At 45.8% G+C, this 18,874-nt stretch overlaps 1 protein-coding gene across 1 annotated transcript in view; it reads right to left on the bottom strand.

Annotated features, from left to right (window-relative positions):
• Positions 1–15,370, bottom strand: part of LOC133351767 (FERM domain-containing protein 4A-like) — a 231,774-nt gene extending 216,404 nt beyond the window's left edge. The window contains exon 1 of the mRNA XM_061567259.1: positions 15,182–15,370. Coding sequence (XP_061423243.1) covers positions 15,182–15,265 — 84 coding nt within the window. The 5' untranslated portion in view covers positions 15,266–15,370. The remainder of the gene's footprint in view (positions 1–15,181) is intronic.
• Between the last annotated feature and the right edge of the window lie 3,504 nt (positions 15,371–18,874).

The following is an 18,874-nucleotide window of genomic DNA, read 5'->3' as shown; positions in this document are numbered from 1 at the left end:
GCCGTAATTGCTTTGTGGTCAGAAGTCCCCTCCGGAGCTCGATGGTCGGCAGTGGGTGTAAAATAAACATGATTTTTTTTGTCAACTTCTTTTCTGCCGGGCCGGAGCTGAACATCGTGAAGGGAGCGCGGCCGTGCTTGCGGCTGGAGAGATTGTCGCGTTTATAACATACTCTGTATGTGTGTTGAACTTCTTTCGCGCCGTACGTAGCCAACGCGCTCAAATTTGCAGACGTAGTGGCCGCAACTCAGAGGCTCCGAGCTTGGCTCCGCGCCTCTGAGTTGCGGCCACTACGTCTGCAAATTTGCGCGCGTTACAAATTTAACTATTATTATTATTGGAGGTGCGGGTATAAGGACGACAAACCAAACAAGACAAAAAACACGGGACACGTCATGGGAAGGGGAATATCTCAACAAAGAATAGCCACACAGGGATACAGCTGACAGTGGCAGTCGCCTTGGCTCGACTGCAGCAGAGCATTGGAATGGCTGATTTTGAGATGTGATGCAAGGAAGCATTTAAGCACCCTATACATGCGAATGCTTAATCCTGGAAGAAGGGAGAAGTTCATTAAAATTCATCACCTTTAATATTGTATTATTACACAGCTGCCTTCTGATGTCCTGGGAAGACTTACTCAATTTTGCAGGACAGGGAAAATCCGGGGGAAACCAGGACAGGTGGCATCGTCACCATACATCGTAATGTCACCATTTCAACATATATCGTAATGTCACCATCTCAACATGCATCGTAATGTCACCATCTCAACATACATCGTAATGTCCCCATCTCAACATGCATCGTAATGTCACCATCTCAACATACATCGTCATGTCACCATCTCAACATGCATCGTAATGTCTCCATCTCAACATACATCGTAATGTCACCATCTCAACATGCATCGTAATGTCTCCATCTCAACATGCATCGTAATGTCTCTATCTCAACATGCATCGTAATGTCACCATCTCAACATGCATCGTAATGTCTCCATCTCACCCAGACGTGAGGTCGCACTTGGCTCAGCACCCCCCCCCCCCCCAACGCCTCGTGTGGAACTGCAAAGACGCCTGCTGACTCTGACGGGGCCAGTGCACGGTCAGCGTAACTGCTTTTACATTCAGTAATGGATTTTAAATGGGACCATTTTCATCCACCATTAACATGGCCCGGGAAAAAAGAACGTTCGATTTATTTCGTCTTCGTCGCATTTAATTTTTTGTTTTTTTTATGTTTTTGTTACCCTGCGAATATTTCCGTGCGTCACGTATTTTTTGTTTGTTTGTGTAACACGGCTTGCCCTGCATATCGTCAAGCAAGACACGTGAACTAAATTGAGAATTTAACAGCGCGCTCGCTGCCGTTAAATATGCGCTGCATAATGAACGATGGTTTGCGTTTCACTCCACGCTGGCAGTTATAGTTCACAGGCCTATGCCAATCCGCTGCTGGATGAAGGCCTCCTCATGCTATGCCAGTACAGGGCAGGGTTTGACAACCGAAATGGCAAGCAGGGCATTTCATTTCGAATTCGGTAAACAAAAAAAACTCATTCTAGATTTGAAGCTTTCGTGACTGCAAGGATTCATATTCTTAGGTTTTTTCGGTAAAGTCACGTAGGTAAAAATTTAAAATTAATAAAAGTAAAATAAAAATAAAATAAAATCACGACGTTTCGGAGGCAACACAAGCTTCCGTCTTCAGGTGGAACTGTATCACATAATACAGCAATCGTGCTGTGACAGTTCCACCTGAAGACGGCAGCTTGTGTTGCCTCCGAAACGTCGTGATTTTTATTTTTATTTTTTAAATTTACATTTTTTACCTACGTGACTTTACCGAAAAACCTTAAAAATATTAAAAAAAAACTCAATTATTTCAAGAGCCGCAATGCCCTGCGGTGAATACGAGAGACGCAGTCGCTTCATAAACAACGTCGCGAAGTAGGAGGGCCTTGGAGAGCCGCTCACGACTCCTGAGTCTCAGGTAAGCCGACTACTGGTATAGAAGTGGGGATTGTTTCACCATACTTTAGCTCGCCACGTTGGTCAGTGTAGGCTGTTAAAGTGGAGGGGGGGAGGGGGGGGGCAGGACCAGCTCAGATATTTCACTCGCCATCAACGTTGGCTGTGGCCGGCACTCATGCTCAGGTCGCTGGGTTCGTAGTGCAGTGCGCTAACCGCCGTCCCACCGCTCTCACAGTGACACTAACAGGGATTGCAACATCGCAATTCGCCGAATTAACGCGGTTCAGCGTCCCAATTTAATGTCAATAATCGATTGTTTTAAAACACTACCCCTCAATGTAGCGGCCTCTGGCCATGCGAACCCATGACATACAACGTATACACATCCACAACATCGATTATTACACACACACACAATTCAATGGATGGCGAGCTGTCGAATCGGATATTAATCGACGAATCGATGCATCTTCACACTGCTAAGCCAGTAATAAATCATGGCCAAAAGGTTGCACCTAGACGAGACCTCACACACGGCAAATCAAATGCTGGTCGTCTATAACCCGCTTTGACCGGCGTGGTGAAGTATAGTCAAACAAACCGCTTCCGTGACAAATGCAGCTTGGGAACACCCCCCTCCACCCATGCCGTCGTACGATTGGCAATTTCTGAAATGCATTGTCATTGAACATCAACAATGGGCTGCTATTAATTGTCGAGTACAATGCCCCAACGGTGATTCGGCAGTGGAGCCGCACGCGCGCGCTCACGCGCACGTCAAGCTGACGACGACTCCATCCATAATTCAACGTAACGCATCTAAAATATGGATGTGCACGGATATCCGAAGCATGGCCAAAAAGAATAAAACCGCCGCGTGTGACCCACATTCCTAAAAAGCAGACTCGTCAACCGAGCGAGCGATGCTCGAACAAAAATAAAAAAAGGATTTAAATAAATGCCCGCCCCGGTGATACCATTCGCGAAGTATGGAAAACGAAGGCGGGCGAGGGGGGGGAGCGAGATTTTTTCTTTGTGTCGTTTTCTTTTGCTCCGCACGAAATGCAGAAAAACGCGACGGCTTTCATCCAGACGTGGCGATGGCATTATTTTCTGCAGCTTGCTCGTGGTGATCAAGGCGGATTTGGCATTCGCGTACTGAAGCCTCCGAAGATAAAAACAAAATAATGTGTCTCGGCAGGGAATTAACCGAGAGAACAACGGCTATCAGAAGACGACGATAAAACCGGCATAAGGAACTTGAATTATTTTCTGGTGACAGAGGATTGCCCTATCAATTGAGCACACGGCAAAGCACGCAAGCGTCCATCTGCTTTCCAGCCCCCTCCACCTCCCCCGTGTGTGTAATTTAGCTGGAGGTTTGAGACAACGCTGCACGGCAGCAACGCCCGCATGTGGCCACGTTGCATCTCATTAAGAGCGGCCACCTAAACCCCCTTCCCCCACCACCACCAACAACAAGCCAGTTTTGCAAATCGGCCACCGAGGTGCCTTCCACGGCTTGCCCAAATGTTTGTCGAAAATAAATAACCGGTTATCGCTGAACGCATGCAGCAGGAGGGAAGCACAACACGAGATCGGCGTGCGTCCCGAGCGTAGGTACGTCAGCGCGGCGATGCCGCCCCTTTGGAAGAAATAATGCGGACTAATAAGGGAAACACAAATCCCATAGCGTGGATGAAATATGAATGTCCCGTCGACCCAACACGAATATTTCCTTTTACATTGTCGTAATGAAAAGTGCTTTTGAAACGACGTTCGCCTTCGCGGCAGTTGCTTTCGTTCTGTCAACCCGCGTGGCAGGTGGAGTGAAGGGACTGAAATGCGTATCCCTGAACGCATCGTGAAGATTTAATTACTCGCTCCGGCTGGGCTCCATACGGCGCCACATTTGACGGTCTAGCCGCCTATCCGAGTGCCACACGTCCATGGGCAGCAACTCGTGCTCCTCTTGCTGTATGTTGTTGATAAAAAAGCAAGTGTTTGTCAATTGACTCGTGCGGTTAACTGCATCGGCTGCCCGGTCGAGGACTTTGATATCCCCACGATGTTTGTGTTTGGTTTGTTGTCCTTGCCCAGCGCCTCCAATGGGCACGGTTGCGAAAGAAATAGAACAAACATAAATACCCCCTCTTCTTGGTTCTTTCGGTAAAGTAACGTAGAATGGAAATAAAATAATAATAAAAATAAAACATAATAAAATAATTGTCACGACGTTTCGACCACAACGCCAGCAGCCGTCCTCAGGTAGAGAACAGGTCTGTCGAAAAGACAGAGTCTGAATGACACACCCCAGGCTCTGGCTTCTCGACAGACCTGTTTTCCACCTGAGGACGGCTGCTTGCGTTGTGGCCGAAACGTCGTGAGAATTATTTTATTATGTTTTATTTGTATTATTTTATTACTTCCCTTCTACGTGACTTTACAGAAAGAACCAAGAAGATGAATCCCTGCAGTCACGAAAGCTTTAAATCGAAACATAAATACATTACATACGTGCTTCACATCTCACGACATGGATACAATACAATTGGAATACATTTATGGGGGGAGGGGGAGAGACCGGTTATTTTTTAAGTTGCGCATTTCATCTTTTGAACATCACAATGGGATCACACAGAGAAAGAGAGAGAGAATAATGTTTCCTTGCGAGTTGTTCGTAACCGCGTAGCTCAGGGCGAGGCTGGGGTGGCGCTTCAAATTAAAAAACAAGGTTGGGATTACGAGCTTTAGACGACGATCAAACGCTCGACGTAAAAATACACACGTGTGGCTGTTGTTCTAAGATTGCTTCAAATCTGCAGCGGGCGGTGAGTGTCTTGCAGCCGCACATTGCACTCGCAAGCGAACGAATCGAGCAGATGCACCTTGGCAATCCTTCCGACGAAGTGAACACGACGATCATTCCCGCTGCTGATGAAAACAAAAGCAGGCAGGCGCGTGTTGCGTTTTGCACAAAACGCCAGCAACAACACGCTTGGAGATTTACACCATTGGAACCTCATTTGCCAGTAAAAATATGATAATTGGTTTTTTACCCTATCTGGCAACAAAACTGATAATGCATTATGACTGCAGGTATTGTGGTCTATGCAAACATGACTCCTTGTAAAAAGGTGTCAGTTTTGTTGCCAGATAGAAGGGTAAAAAACAATGATCACGCTTGGAGATGTCACACTTTCCGTTGTTGTTGTTTTACTTATCAAAGGAACGTTCAGGACACCCATTGTGTGCGTTTGCATCTTCCTAACCCACAATGGCTGTGGGAGTGTAGTCATTGATTAAGAGGATAAGAGTGTTTTCTCTTTACCGAAACAATCAACCGGTGCCTGATAAAACCAGTGGTACATTATCAACTTTCAGTTATTTCCCTCGATTTTTATCTCACGTGCCGCTTACAAAATATATCACCGTGATTGAGTCTTGCTAGCACGTGGATGGGCGACCAATGAGATGAGCGATGAGCGACCAATGAGACGAAGGACCAATGAGATGAGCGACCAATGAGATGATCGACCAATGAGATGAGCGACCAATGAGATGAGCGACCAATGAAATGAGCGACCAATGAGACGAGCGACCAATGAGACGAGCGATGAGCGACCAATGGGACGAGCGACCAATGAGACGAGCGACCAATGAGACGAGCAACCAATGAGACGAGGGGACCAATGAGGTGATCGACCAATGAGACGAGCGACCAATGAGACGAGCGATGAGCGACCAATGGGACGAGCGACCAATGAGACGAGCGACCAATGAGATGAGCGATGAGCGACCAATGAGACGAGCGACCAATGAGAAGGAGGCTCGTGAAGGACGCTGCTGCTGGTGCTGGTGGGAAGTTGGGAGGCAGTCGCCCTCCAGCAACAACGGAGGGCAGAGTAGCGACGCTCCACAACAACGAGCGGAGCGCCGGGTGGATAAAACGCATCGAGTTGGCGCAGCGGGGAGCACAGGTGGTGCATCTGCCCAGCCGTCTCAGTCAGTCAACTCATGGCACCATCTTTGTCTGTTCCGTGACCTCCTGCCAGCGGGCGCCTTCGACACTTTCACGTGGCCTCAAAGTGCACCTAGCCTGGCACAAGCGCCGTGGTGACGTCACGGCGGTTGTTGTTGTTGTAACGAGGTTTACCGCCAGGTGTTGCGGGCGTGGGAATCAGAGGTGGCCAGAAAACGGGAGTGTTGGATGTTGCCGCCTTGGAAGCTTGCCAAAGTCTCATTAATGGGATTAGAGAAACATCCCAATGCAGACCCACCCCGCCCCCTCGCCCCCGCTGATAAAAGAATAGTGAGACCCAGTGAAGCTTTTTTGGGTTCATAGTTAAATAGGACCGTATAGTGACATTTTAAAATATGAATTAAGCAATTTGCTATCCGAGTAGAATTTGTTCCGTTCAATTAATATTAATGACTGAGTGTGAATTGGTATACATGTTGTATAATGTATATATATTGAACTTCTTTCGCACCGTATGTTGCCAAACATGCGGGTGACTACAACGTTCAGCTAAGTAACACGATGATTAGAACATTTTGCCCATAATCATAACAATACGAGTTCAAATCCCAGCCAGGGTGTACGCATCCCCATCATGAGTGCCACTCTGTGGGGTTCTCTCCAGTGGCTGTCCTATGTTTAGCAGCAGGGCACTGGAATTAAAGAGCTGTGAAATAGACGCCTAACAACATTGCACTTAGCGCTGTCATAGGAATGTGGAATTTCCACCACTAGCTGAGGGCTGTCAAGAGGAGACGAACTGTCATCCCCTCTACTTCGCTGATGTATTATATTACTTTTTTAAAATTTTAAGTGGACACGTTCACAATAATTACATTAAATATAACGCACGGCAGCATTGTGGCGAGCTACCATGGTCAACACTGACAGTGGCAGCATTGTCTAAACCGACTGACGCAATTCTGCAAGCGTATACTTTAATCAGCAAGGCTATGCTGATTAAAACACACACACACCATGGTATTCTGCTGTGGGCAGGCATTGTATTAGCAAAAGGAAACATTGACCAAGAGACTGGATGATGTCTTATTCAGGCTGATGTATAAACCCAGGAATGGCCTGCCTGGCACTGCTGTTAAATATGCATAAAGTCATTTACTGGTATTAATAATTGACGAACACCTTACTTTAAGCCTCTGATTTATTAAGTGCTCATCATCTTTTAATGAATTGTCTGCACTTCGTCGAGAGTGCGAGGTGAAATGAAAAATACCGGCGAGTCGTTATCTTTCGGAAAGTACATTTGTATTCTTGAAGGGATGCTGCCGTGGCTTCATCGTTAACACGCGGGATTTCGAACCTTCCGGCACACCTGTTAAAATAATGATCCACATTTATGAAACGCCCTCAGCCTCTGTCCACCGAATAGTATAAACGGCTTACAGCCGGCCGTAATAGTTGATCAGCCAATCGCGTGCAGTGGGGTAAAGTGTTGCGTCGTCTCGGTTCTTCCAAGGCCGTCTGGCTAGCACGGTGATTATTAACCTTTACTGCAGCCTTGCACCCCTTTGGTTCTCAATGGTGAAACAAATATACAATGTTAATGAATACGTAGAGGTTTCATGAAACAACGTAGTTGTACTTGCGTGCCAGTGCTTGATCTGTTTCGATTTAAAGCTTTCGTGACTGCAGGGATTCATCTTTTTGGTTCTTTCGGTAAAGTCACGTAGAAGGGAAATAATAAAATAATAAAAATAAAACATAATAAAATTATGTTAAACACAATTAAATTATGTTAAATATAAAATAATGTATTTTTTCTTATTTTAGTATTTACCTTCTACGTGACTTTACCAAAAGAACCAAGAAGATGCTTGATCTGTGTTTCTATGATTTACCGTAAAAATGAAACGTGGTCATGTCTCGCACCCCCAGAGAGGGCATCTCGCAACCACGTCCAGCAGATGGCCCTTCCGCCTGCAGTGGCACGAGCATGGGATTGCAGGGCTGTACACCCAAAAAAACCTGGATTTTGGATGATATTGGTCGCGAAAGGCTACGTGTTAAACCGCTTCCCATGTGCTCGATGTATATAATGTGTTCGTTGTTTCTTAAGTGTTTGATGTTTCTTATGTGTTCTATGTTCCAATCAATGCTCTTTTCAATTATACAACAGTACTTTGCTGTGGGAGGTAGGGGGGTATTATAATTACTGCCAACATCACGACCTGTCAGAGCCCACCGTGCAACACGCTGCAATTCACAACGGCATCGGACAGAACGGCATTGCGCTAAACCGGGAGCGTGCAGCGTGGTGTGCAATGTTCACCACACCTGGCAGGTGTCCCTTGTCGAACGAGAACAATGACACCCCACATGAATCGGCAGCAGTGCCCACAAGCCACGCACGACCTGCTGCAACAAGTACACCTTGTGAAGCAACATTCGTCCGGAACGCCTAATAGCTACAAAAAAAAATGTTGTTTACGCAGAGTAGGGTTGTTTTGTTTGGCTTTATAAAATTGTATTTAATGGTTATGGTGCTTCGCAACAGCACATTATGAGAATTTGTTTTTGTATGTGCGAGTCAATACTGGTCGTTGTAAAGGTAGGTTTACACCTAGCAACTTTTTTTTTTATGACAATGTACTGAGAATGTGACCGCCACACCATCACAACCAGATCACCTGGCAATGTGGCATCCCAGAACCTATTTTACTATTTTAATGCTTTTTATTTTACCAGGTAAGGCCCACCGAGTATATATTCTCTATTCAGAAGTTACCTAACCACAAATGATAGCTCAACGAAGTGGCTTATCATGTGGAAATGTATATCAGCCAAATACTCTGAACAGCATGTTTCTAAATGTGGAGGGAAAAAGTGGAGGACCCAGAGAAAAATCAACACAACTATGGTGAGAGATGCAAACAGGGTCAAGATCGAACCCACGACCTCTTTCTTGCATACCAGGCGAAGTAGTGTACATCTTAAATCTCGACTTAAAGCTTTCGTGACTGCAGGAATTCATATTCTTTGGGTCTTTCGGTAAAGGCACGTAGATAGGTTCAAAGAAAACAACAAAAAACTACGATTCTAGATTTGAAGCTTTCGTGACTGCAAGGATTCATATTCTTGGGTTTTTTCGGTAAAGTCACATAGGAAAAAAAGAGTTTTTAACAGACAACGAAACAAGAAGTCACAGCTTCTCGAGACGCTGGCCTTCCTCAAGAGATGCCGAGATAACAAGGTAATACCCATCGCTTTCACACCAATATATATACGGGGTCAGATCTCTTGGAATTTCTCATTTACTTGATACAGCAATCGTGTTGTGACGGTTCCACCTGAAGACGGAGGCTTGTGTTGCCTCCGAAACGTCGTGATTTTTATTTTATTTTTATTTTACTTTCATTAATTTTAATCTTTTACCTACGTGACTTTACCGAAAAAACCCAAGAATAAAAAACTACGACTCAATCGCAACACCAGCGGTCATCAGGAAAAGGGGGTGAGGTGAGCCTTTGAAGGCAAACTGTTTATAAAGGTTTAAAATGGGCGTAGCCCAAGTGTCAGCAGCATGGACGGGGCAGTTAATGTTAAGGTAAGTGATGGGCGACGGCCGGCTTTGATGGTGGGTTTCCACCAATTCCACCTGGCAGCCCTTTATTTGGTAGAAGCCCACCACCAGGACCATCGCTGCCCACTACTACCATCACCACTAACGGTAGCCCTTAATTGGTGGAACCTGTGCCATCATTCCCATGTTAAACCTTTACCTGACAAATCGCTCACCTTAAACACCAGTCGTTCATAAAAAAATTGAAAGCAGTATAGTACTATAGTAATATAGCAAGTGCAGAATCACTGAACCGGAATTGATAGCTTGAAAGCATTTAGCGCGGGCCCCTTGAAAGTGCGGGGCCCGGAGCATATCTAACTACTTTTGCTACTGGGATAATCCGGCACTGCCTGTGACTAACACTGTGTGGAGAGTTTTCATCCAGCAGTGGATTGACAAAGGGCTGTAAAATACACACTGGCCACTACTTTTAAAGCCACAAGACGCCTTGTCAGTGACGGATTTTTTTGGTGACTTGCCCTTACTCCTCGTCTCAATGGACTCTTTCTCGTTCATAAATATGAAGGTCACCCGTCTAATTAATGCCAAGCAGCCGACTGTTAATTAATGCCTCTGCACTTCTAGCACAATAAAAAAATTAACCCGTAAAAACAAAGTTTTTCACTATAAATCTTTTATATGCGTGGCATCGGTTTTATTTTATTATTCATGTCTGTTTTCTTGAGTAAGAGTTTCATTTTTATCACATTGGTATTTGAAATTAAATATGAAATTTTTTTTCCTAAAAAAGTGTAAAATTTTGGGAAAAAAATTTCACGAAAATAAATTGTCACGCTCAACGAGTCTGTGTGCAAAATGTCAGCTCGATTGGATCACGGGAAGTGGGTTAAAAAACGACCGAAAGATTTGCACGGTCGTAAGCGCGCAAGCAAGCAAGCAAGTGAACTTAATATAAAGGATTTAGAAATACAGGGTTTCCATAAAGGTATCATCCATTATTAAATAATTAGAATTAGGCAGCAGTTGGAGCTGGGTGGATATAACTACAAAGACAAAGATCTCCTGTATAGCTTTAACAGACTGATGGGGCAAGTGCTATTAGCGAGCACCTATGAAGGCCGGCACAGCACACGAGGAGGTAGGTGGCCAGCACCACGCCCGGACGTCTTTGTCTCCCCAGTGGCGATGTTTACACACCGTGCCAGGTACTCATTTGAGGCTGAGTCGACCTAGTGGAGACCCAGGACCCATTCAGATAATTGTCACTGGTGTTGGCCATGAGCGGGAATCAAACTCGTGTCTCTGGGTTCATAGCGCAGCACGCTGACCACTACACTAAACGCTACTAACATCACACATACACACACACTTGGTAATATGAGAATTTGATTGAATGGCTTTCATCTCTAAACTGTCACCTGTCGGCCATGGAGTTGACCGAGCTCGCCAGCATCGTGGGAATAGTTTTTTGGAATGTTACTGCCATGGGCTGTTGAAGGTCACTGACGCTTGTTAGTTTATGTTTTGTATGCAGTACACAGTATCACTCGCATAACCCAAACATTGTATCCACGCAATTCGAACTGCAAATAAAAAAAAAATCACCGGAATGATAGTGCAAAACCTCGAAGGACGTCTTTGACTAAATCGCCCGAATGCGATCGGCCTCATCAAATCTTCGAAGCCCAAGCAGGTTGTGAGCCTGGATATGACTTGGATGCGTGACCCCGTGCCCAAACACGTTGTTGTTGCAGGCTGTGAGGACAATGCAGAAACATGCGTTGCCGTTGCACTATGCCCGTGACCTCTATATGCTCACTGCCTTCACCACCAACGTGCACTGACCCGCTTGGTAAAGTATGGGCGGAAAACCACTGCACGGTGCGACGTGGCCCACATCCAGCAGTGGCTTGTAGACGCACTTTTACGGACCCCCATTTGTCGAGTGTGTTTAGATCCTACTCCCCCCCCACCCCCCAACATCGCTGCGCGGACATCGCCTTCGTCCTCGAATTGAACATCGAGCCGTCCTCCAAACTTGCCTGCGTGACAAAACTGAAGCCGCTGGGACTGCCGGGCAACAGACGGAGGAGGAAAACCGTGTGCGGCACGCCAAAGTGGATCGCAGGTTCGGCGGACAACAAAGAAGAAACCATAGCGAGCGGAGGGCAGAGCGCGCCGCAGACAGGATGTACTCCTTAATTCTAGATTTGAAGCTTTCGTGACTGCAAGGATTCATACTCTTGGTTTTTCGGTAAAGTCACGTAGGTAAAAAATGAAATTAAAATTTATTTTAAAAAATCGGAGGCAACACAAGTCTCCGTCATCAGGTGGGACCGTCACAGCCAGATTTGCTGCATCGAGTGAGGCAGGGATTCAAGATGCAAGCTCTTAAATACAAGTCTTTTAAACCCCCCCCCCCTCCCAATACGTTCCATTCATTGGCTACCACATTCTGATAAGCTCCCCCCCCCCTCTCCTCCCCCTTAACTTGTATTTAAGAGCTTGCATCTTGGAATCCCTGCCTCACTTGATGCAGCAAATCTGGCTGTGACGGTCCCACCTGATGACGGAGACTTGTGTTGCCTCCGAAACGTCGTGATTTTTATTATTTTATGTTTATTAATTTTAATTACATGTTTTACCTACGTGACTTTACCGAAAAAACTAAGAGTAAAGGTGTACTCCCCAGGCACGAGCCACGACAGGGGTGGCTTTAAAACAAAAATATGAACACTTCTGAGAAATTTGCAACAATACCGCGAGAAATGTGTTGTCTCCGGGCCTCCGGAGACCACCTGGAGAAGATTCTGTGTGTCGACAACGATGGCGAACAAGTGGAGACTCTTTGACTTTTTTGTGCGCCTTTTGGCGTCATCTGGTCGAACACCATATGAGACTAGGCTCTAAAGAAAGCTGTCTCTGGTGTGGATCAATCAGTTTCAAAGACAATGCATAAATTATCAGAGTATTGTTTTTTGTTTGCATTTGACTGCAAGTATTGTGTTTAATGTAAGCATAATTCCTTGCAAAAGGTGTCAGTTTTGTTGCCAGAAAAAAGGGGAAAACCCCTATTAGTACTCTTTGACTTGTTGAAGCTATTCACGTTACATTTGTTATCATGTTACAGTGTAGTATTATCCGTTCTTTTCCCATTAAAAATGATAGTCACATGTAAGCGTTAACATTATTTTGAAGCACCCTGTATTTATTCACCGGGCCGCCTTTGATGGGACGAATGTCGCACGTGATTGCAAGGAGCTCTAGGCACCGAGTTCCATCCGTTACGCGCGCAACAAAAAAAAGCCACGTGACGATTGCCTCTGGGTCTCTCCGAATCGCACGGCCTCGGGGCCTTACGCTAACCGAGCGGGGTGACCCAGAGCGATGGCCTTGCATGAGCGAAGTCGGTGGCGAATTTCATGATAATAATAAAAATAACACTGGTCAACACACTTTTTCTGGCATAAGGTATTCCAACGGTTTGAAGGTAATTTGGGGTGCTGATTCCAAATCTGACATCAGTTTTTGTCTCACATGTGGTTTTTGAGATATCGAATATTGCATTTTCAATAAAAACTGCAGAAGAAAAATATTAAATAAATGTGGATATCTACATAAAATGATACTATAAACACACTATCTTAAAAATACAGCACCATGTTTTAACACTAAAGCAGTCACTGACTCGCAACAACTTGCAATCATAAGTGACAGAGTTAATTTCGGGTAAAATCAATGAAAATGGGGTATGCCGATAGCATAAAAATGAGATGTGATAGAGCAAATCTGAGATCAGATTGGGAATCAGCACCCTGAAATTAGTCTAAAACAGCTGCAAAAGTCCAGGCCAGAAAAAAAATGTTTTATTTTGTTGACCAGTGTAATCATTCGCACTCATTAGGCGCCTGTCAACGTCTTCCAAGCGCCGTAAATGAAAAGGAAAACGATTAAATAGAGAACCGCGTGGCACAATAAGAATTTGAGACGAACCAAGCGACTCCTACTGCTACTACTAAGTATCACTCACACATACTACCCTACCAGTACATGTTGAAGTGCAAGAGGGTCACCCAACCAACCCCCGGAGTTAACGATGATAACATTTTGATCATTTTATCACACGCATCTGGCCCAAACATGCATGTTGGCAGGTATTTAACATAAATAAATTAGGTGTAGAAATTAGTGTGCGATATGAAATCAGCGCAACATTAGCATAGTAATTAGCATACGTAATTCCCATGGCTACGGGATTTTCTCAGATGTCTAAGTCTGCAGAATCGAATTGTCAAATTAGCATGCGTAACGACACGTGCGTAACGCACGTAGCCACAGGTGGGTTAGAAGTGTGCGATTCACTAGATAATGCATAACGACTGCTACGGTGACGAGATGTTAACAACCTCGCCTGGTATGCAGGAGGTCGTCGGTTCGATCCCGAACCTGACGCCTGTATATTTAAAGTGTGCGTGTCTCTCTCTCCGTGGTCGCGTGGATTTTTCTCCGGGACCTCCAGGGTTTTTCCCTCCACATTTAGAAACGTGCGTTTAAGAGTATGTGTCCCGCTCTCAATGTCCACGTGATAAGCCACTTCGTTGCGCTATCGTCTGTAGCCGGGTCGCTTCTGAAAAAGAACTGCGTAGCTCAGTGGGTCTTACGTGGTAAAATAAAAAATTGTTTAGTTTACGGTGGAGGTGGGTTCGCGTGTGGTGAGTGTACCATGAGTGCACACCCCTGGTAACGTGTACCCCATGCGAGTGGATGAAGGCAGAAGCGTGGCAGTCAGTGTGCGAGATCCTCAATAGCAAATGAGAAAACGAAACACATTCATCAATAACACTGTGGCCTTAAAACCAAGGCCGTAATTATAATATATTTGGAGGGGGGACACACATCCCCCAATATTCAAATATGCTTGGTTGTACTTTACTAATCCCTAATCTCTGCCATTACAAACAATGAAACAAGAAAAGGTAGAAAAGAAAAAAACAGAGCAATGTAATACAATACACTGCTAGACATTATTGTTTAAAATTAATAAAAAGGCCATCCTATGTGTTAGTGATTTATTAAATATTTTAGGCAGGAAATTAGTTTTCAAAATGATATTTTTTTCTGGGGGGGGGGACCCCAGACACCCTAGAAGATTTGGTTCCCCCCAATGTTGGCTCCATGGCTACGGCCTTGCTTAAAACTAATATATATTTAAAAGGAAAGGTTTCGGGAAATGGCCCTTCTTCATGTATATATGCTGTAACGAAGAGCCATTGCCCGACACGTACCCTATTCCTGTATAATACATTCGGCCGCTTTAAGTCCGCACGAGTGTCATCGATGGGACGTGTTGAGTTTTCGCGTCGCCGTTCGTGCGCTTGTGCGTCGCCGAACAATGGGTTCGGGAATAACGAGCTGGAGGTTGGCACACGAGTGCGTGAAGCCAGCCGTAGACTTGGCGCGCTGCGTAGGCAACGCAACTGCCCCCCACCCCCCCCCCCCGGGCATAACTCGAGGAGCACTACGCGTGCGTCCGAGTGGGTGGCTGAGTGGATGGACGATATCGAGAGCTGCCAGTGCGCGCGGTCCTGCAGCGAGTCGCTCCGAGACCGTCGCTTGCGAGCGTCTGGGAAAGGGGCTCACCTTGACGCGGATCGGAGAGGCCCATGCCGACACGGCGTGCGTGCGTCTGCGACGGCAACGGCTGCCCTCAGCTCCATCCTCCATCGCCAACCTTGGCGCGGCACGCACGGCTGGCAACGGAGCAGCTTTTTGTTGTTGTTGTTTGTTGTTGGTAATATCCTCACGAGAAATGAATGGGAAAAAAAGCGGTTTTCTTTGTCTTTTTGCGCTGTGCCTTTCACCAGGCCACGCAGCTGAGCCGGCTGCTGTCGCAAAAATAAATTATATTATCGAAGTCCCAAGATGTTTGCTACAATTCCAAAGTTGATCCCTTTGTGCACAGCGTCGAGTTGTCAGGCACTCCACCACAGACGTGCGAGAGTGTGCCTGGGTCACCGAAAATTTTAATTCGGAGTCCGTGAAACTGTCCACATGAATATTTAATTGCCGAGAAACGCGACATCTGTAGATGGAGCCGCACTCAAAAATAATAACGTTTCATGATCCGAGGTTGCAGCCGAAACCGCGATAACAGCAGACGTTCAAAAAAATAGACTTCAGCTCTCGATTTCCAGGGTATTAAGGCAACCACAAAGGAAGCTCTCACACATCAGCCGCTTCCCTTTGAAGGTGAGCAATTGCAGTGGAGCAGTCACTCTGCATGATGTCCGTAAGTACTGATCAAGGGATGAGAATTCATCTCAATTGTCTTACCAATTTCAGGTTCAAGCGGTTTGAGTTTGTCGCCTTGTCATAATTCCACTGCCCAATTCCCCGGCTCCCGGCTGAGCATCACACTCCCCCAATGCTGAACGCACAAGCGCAGCAGCCTTGATGCACGGTCTCACGGAGTCACTCGCCCAATGCGTAAATCATTCAATTCACCGCTTTATTATGTCTCTCTCTCTCCCTCCCCCGATTCCCTCTCCCTCTCGCCTCGGCTGTGATTGCAACACCCCCATGGCAAGCGATCAATGCTCAGGCACGTTAGCGCATCAGGCGTGCAAGCCAATCGCAAGCCGGAGGTGTTGTTGCTCGCATACCAGTAGCTGGCACCTGGGTGATCTGTGGCCGGGGCCAGTGAGGGAGGGGAGTAGCGGGGGAGGGGGGAGGGGAGGAGGGAGGGCTCGGGCTGGGATGGCCACTGTGATCCGGACTCCCTGCTGATCAATTCAGCTCATTAACGAGTGCGTAATCCATTTAAAACGAGCCACACGCGAGCGCACACTCGCTCACACACTGGCAACTGGTCATCCGTGCCCTCCGTGTGAAGATGTTCCAGGCGCCAGGGACCTTCCTCTACGTGGGTGTCGAAATAATGAGATACAATCCATTGATTGATGATAGTAGTTCGTTAAACTTACCAGACGCTTAATGAAAACATCAAGGTATGCAATGCGTCAAAGGGAGACCGACATCCACTGAGGAGGTGAAGCGATGAGATGGGCCAGGCATGCGGGATCATGAGAGATGGAAGTGGCTCAGGGATGTCTTCATCTAGCAGTGGATTGACCATGGCTGGTGATGACGATATTTTCTCATTTTTTTCCAAAATTTCCCAGTCATTGCTTCGAAAAAATGTTTTTTTAACACTTCTAAGAATTTGCAACAATACCACATGGACTGTGCCTCCGAGCTCTTGGGGACTAACTGGAGAAGATTCCAGACACGATGGCGAACAAGTGGAGGTTCTTTGACTTTTTGAAGCTACTAACATATATTTGTTATCATCTTACGAGACGCGCTCCCAGCTGGGGAACGTTGTTTCTCCGATTTGTGAATGTATACAGTTCTCAGCCTTACAGCAACCACCATCGTCGACTGATCGCAAAGCTTGCGACAAAACACGGCAGCATGCATGCGCGATATGCATAATGTATACATTTTGCAAATGGGGGGGGGGGGGTGTGGAATCTGAATTATTGATGATAAGAGCACAGAATAAAATTACAATAGATGTCATGTCAACGTTGCAATCCTTGTTATTGTCGACCAAAATATCTTTATTCTGTTGTGCAAAAAATGTAAAAGCCATGGTCAGGTTGGTCTGAATTTGTGATTTAAAAAAATATGTAAAAGAGGGGAAATAAATAAATAACGACATGCTAATGAGCACCCTCGAAGCAGCAGCAGCAGCACACATTTTGCAAAGTCAGACTGCACTCATAATTGCTTGCCCATATCCGTGATAAGTGTCGTCTTACATGAACTATGTTGGGTTATTTTTAGCAGCACAATGAGCAGGTGCGCTTCATCCTATCCCTAAATACGCCCGACTCGTGTGCACAGCGTGTATGTGGAACTTCTTTCGCACCGTACGTAGCCAAACCTGTGTTAATCGGAGGCGCAGTGATACAACTCACCAACGTGTACACAGATATACAAGCAACATATGAACATGCTTGTGGACATCTATACGTAACAATGATCAGCCATGGTCAATCCACTGCTGGATGAAGGCCTCCCCCCAAAGCCGCCGCCGCTGCGATCCAGCGATGTAACAATCCACAAGAGCCACCAGCGGACGAGCTCGGTGGACGTGCCCCGGGACGGATTCCATCCCTTGACTGCCACTCCGCCATTACTCTTGACCATCGGCCTTCACACCAATACCTCCGATTCGCACGGTTGGCTACGCTCGGTGCGAAATAAGTTCAATGCACATTGCATACAACGCATCATCATCAGAACTGATTATTTTGTTTATAGTTTGTTGTCCTTCCCCCGCACCTCCGATTCGCACGGTTGGCTACGCGCGGTGCGAAACAATCTCAGCATACGTACATCATCTACACACGCAAACGTCCAGTCTACAATTCTTTATTCGTAATCCGTTAATATCCCACGACTGGACTAAGGCCCTCCTGTCATGGTCCTCCTCGATCCATGATCTACGGCCAACTCCTTCCACTTCGCTCCGACAAATCTTCTAACTTCTAGATTTGAAGCTTTCGTGACTGCAAGGATTCATATTCTTAGGTTTTTTCTGTAAAGTCACGTCTACTTATATGTCTGTCTATAGTTTTTCTGGTTAGAATGTTTTGTTGCGATTTCATTTTATACCTGATGATGATTGCTTGTGTTGCAATCGAAACGTCGTGATTTTTTATGTTTTATTTTTATTTTATTTTACTTTTATTAATTTGAATTTTAACTTTTTCCTACGTGACTTTACCGAAAAAACCTAAAAATCTTTTAGCCTCATCCCGGCAATTCATTTTCTGTCCACCTTTCATTTTTACTTCGCTTTATTCGATCTCAATTGCACTCGTGATGCCGCCCGTCTCTCTCTTGTGCCGTGTCTACACCCTAGTCCAGTTCAGTTGGTTTTTCATGTTCTAAATGAATTATCTATTCCGAGATTTGATTTCTCAAATCTTCAATTATAATGCATTCAACATTCTCCTCTCCATGGGTCTGTGGCGTTACGTCTACATATTAATGTGCAAATAGCATTAAAAATAGATTTGCCTGCGCGCGTGTGTGTATTACATACGCAAACCCGCACGCACGGTTATGCAAGCTGCACTGAGAAGAGTCGTGCTTGGATGGGTGACCGCTATTGCTCTTTCCTTTCGATATTAGAAAGCCACGTGAGCGATGCACTTTTAAATCCAGATTGAAAACTAATTTCTATAGAACTGCTTTTTGTGTTTGTTTTGTTGTCCTTCCCCGGCGCCACCGCTGAGCGCGGCTGGCTACGTACGGCGCGAA

Source organism: Lethenteron reissneri, chromosome 38, assembly GCF_015708825.2.
Source record: "Lethenteron reissneri isolate LAM-NWPU_2019-01 chromosome 38, ASM1570882v1, whole genome shotgun sequence".
Taxonomy (NCBI): Eukaryota; Metazoa; Chordata; class Hyperoartia; order Petromyzontiformes; family Petromyzontidae; genus Lethenteron; species Lethenteron reissneri.
This window is presented reverse-complemented; position numbering and strand designations above follow the sequence as displayed.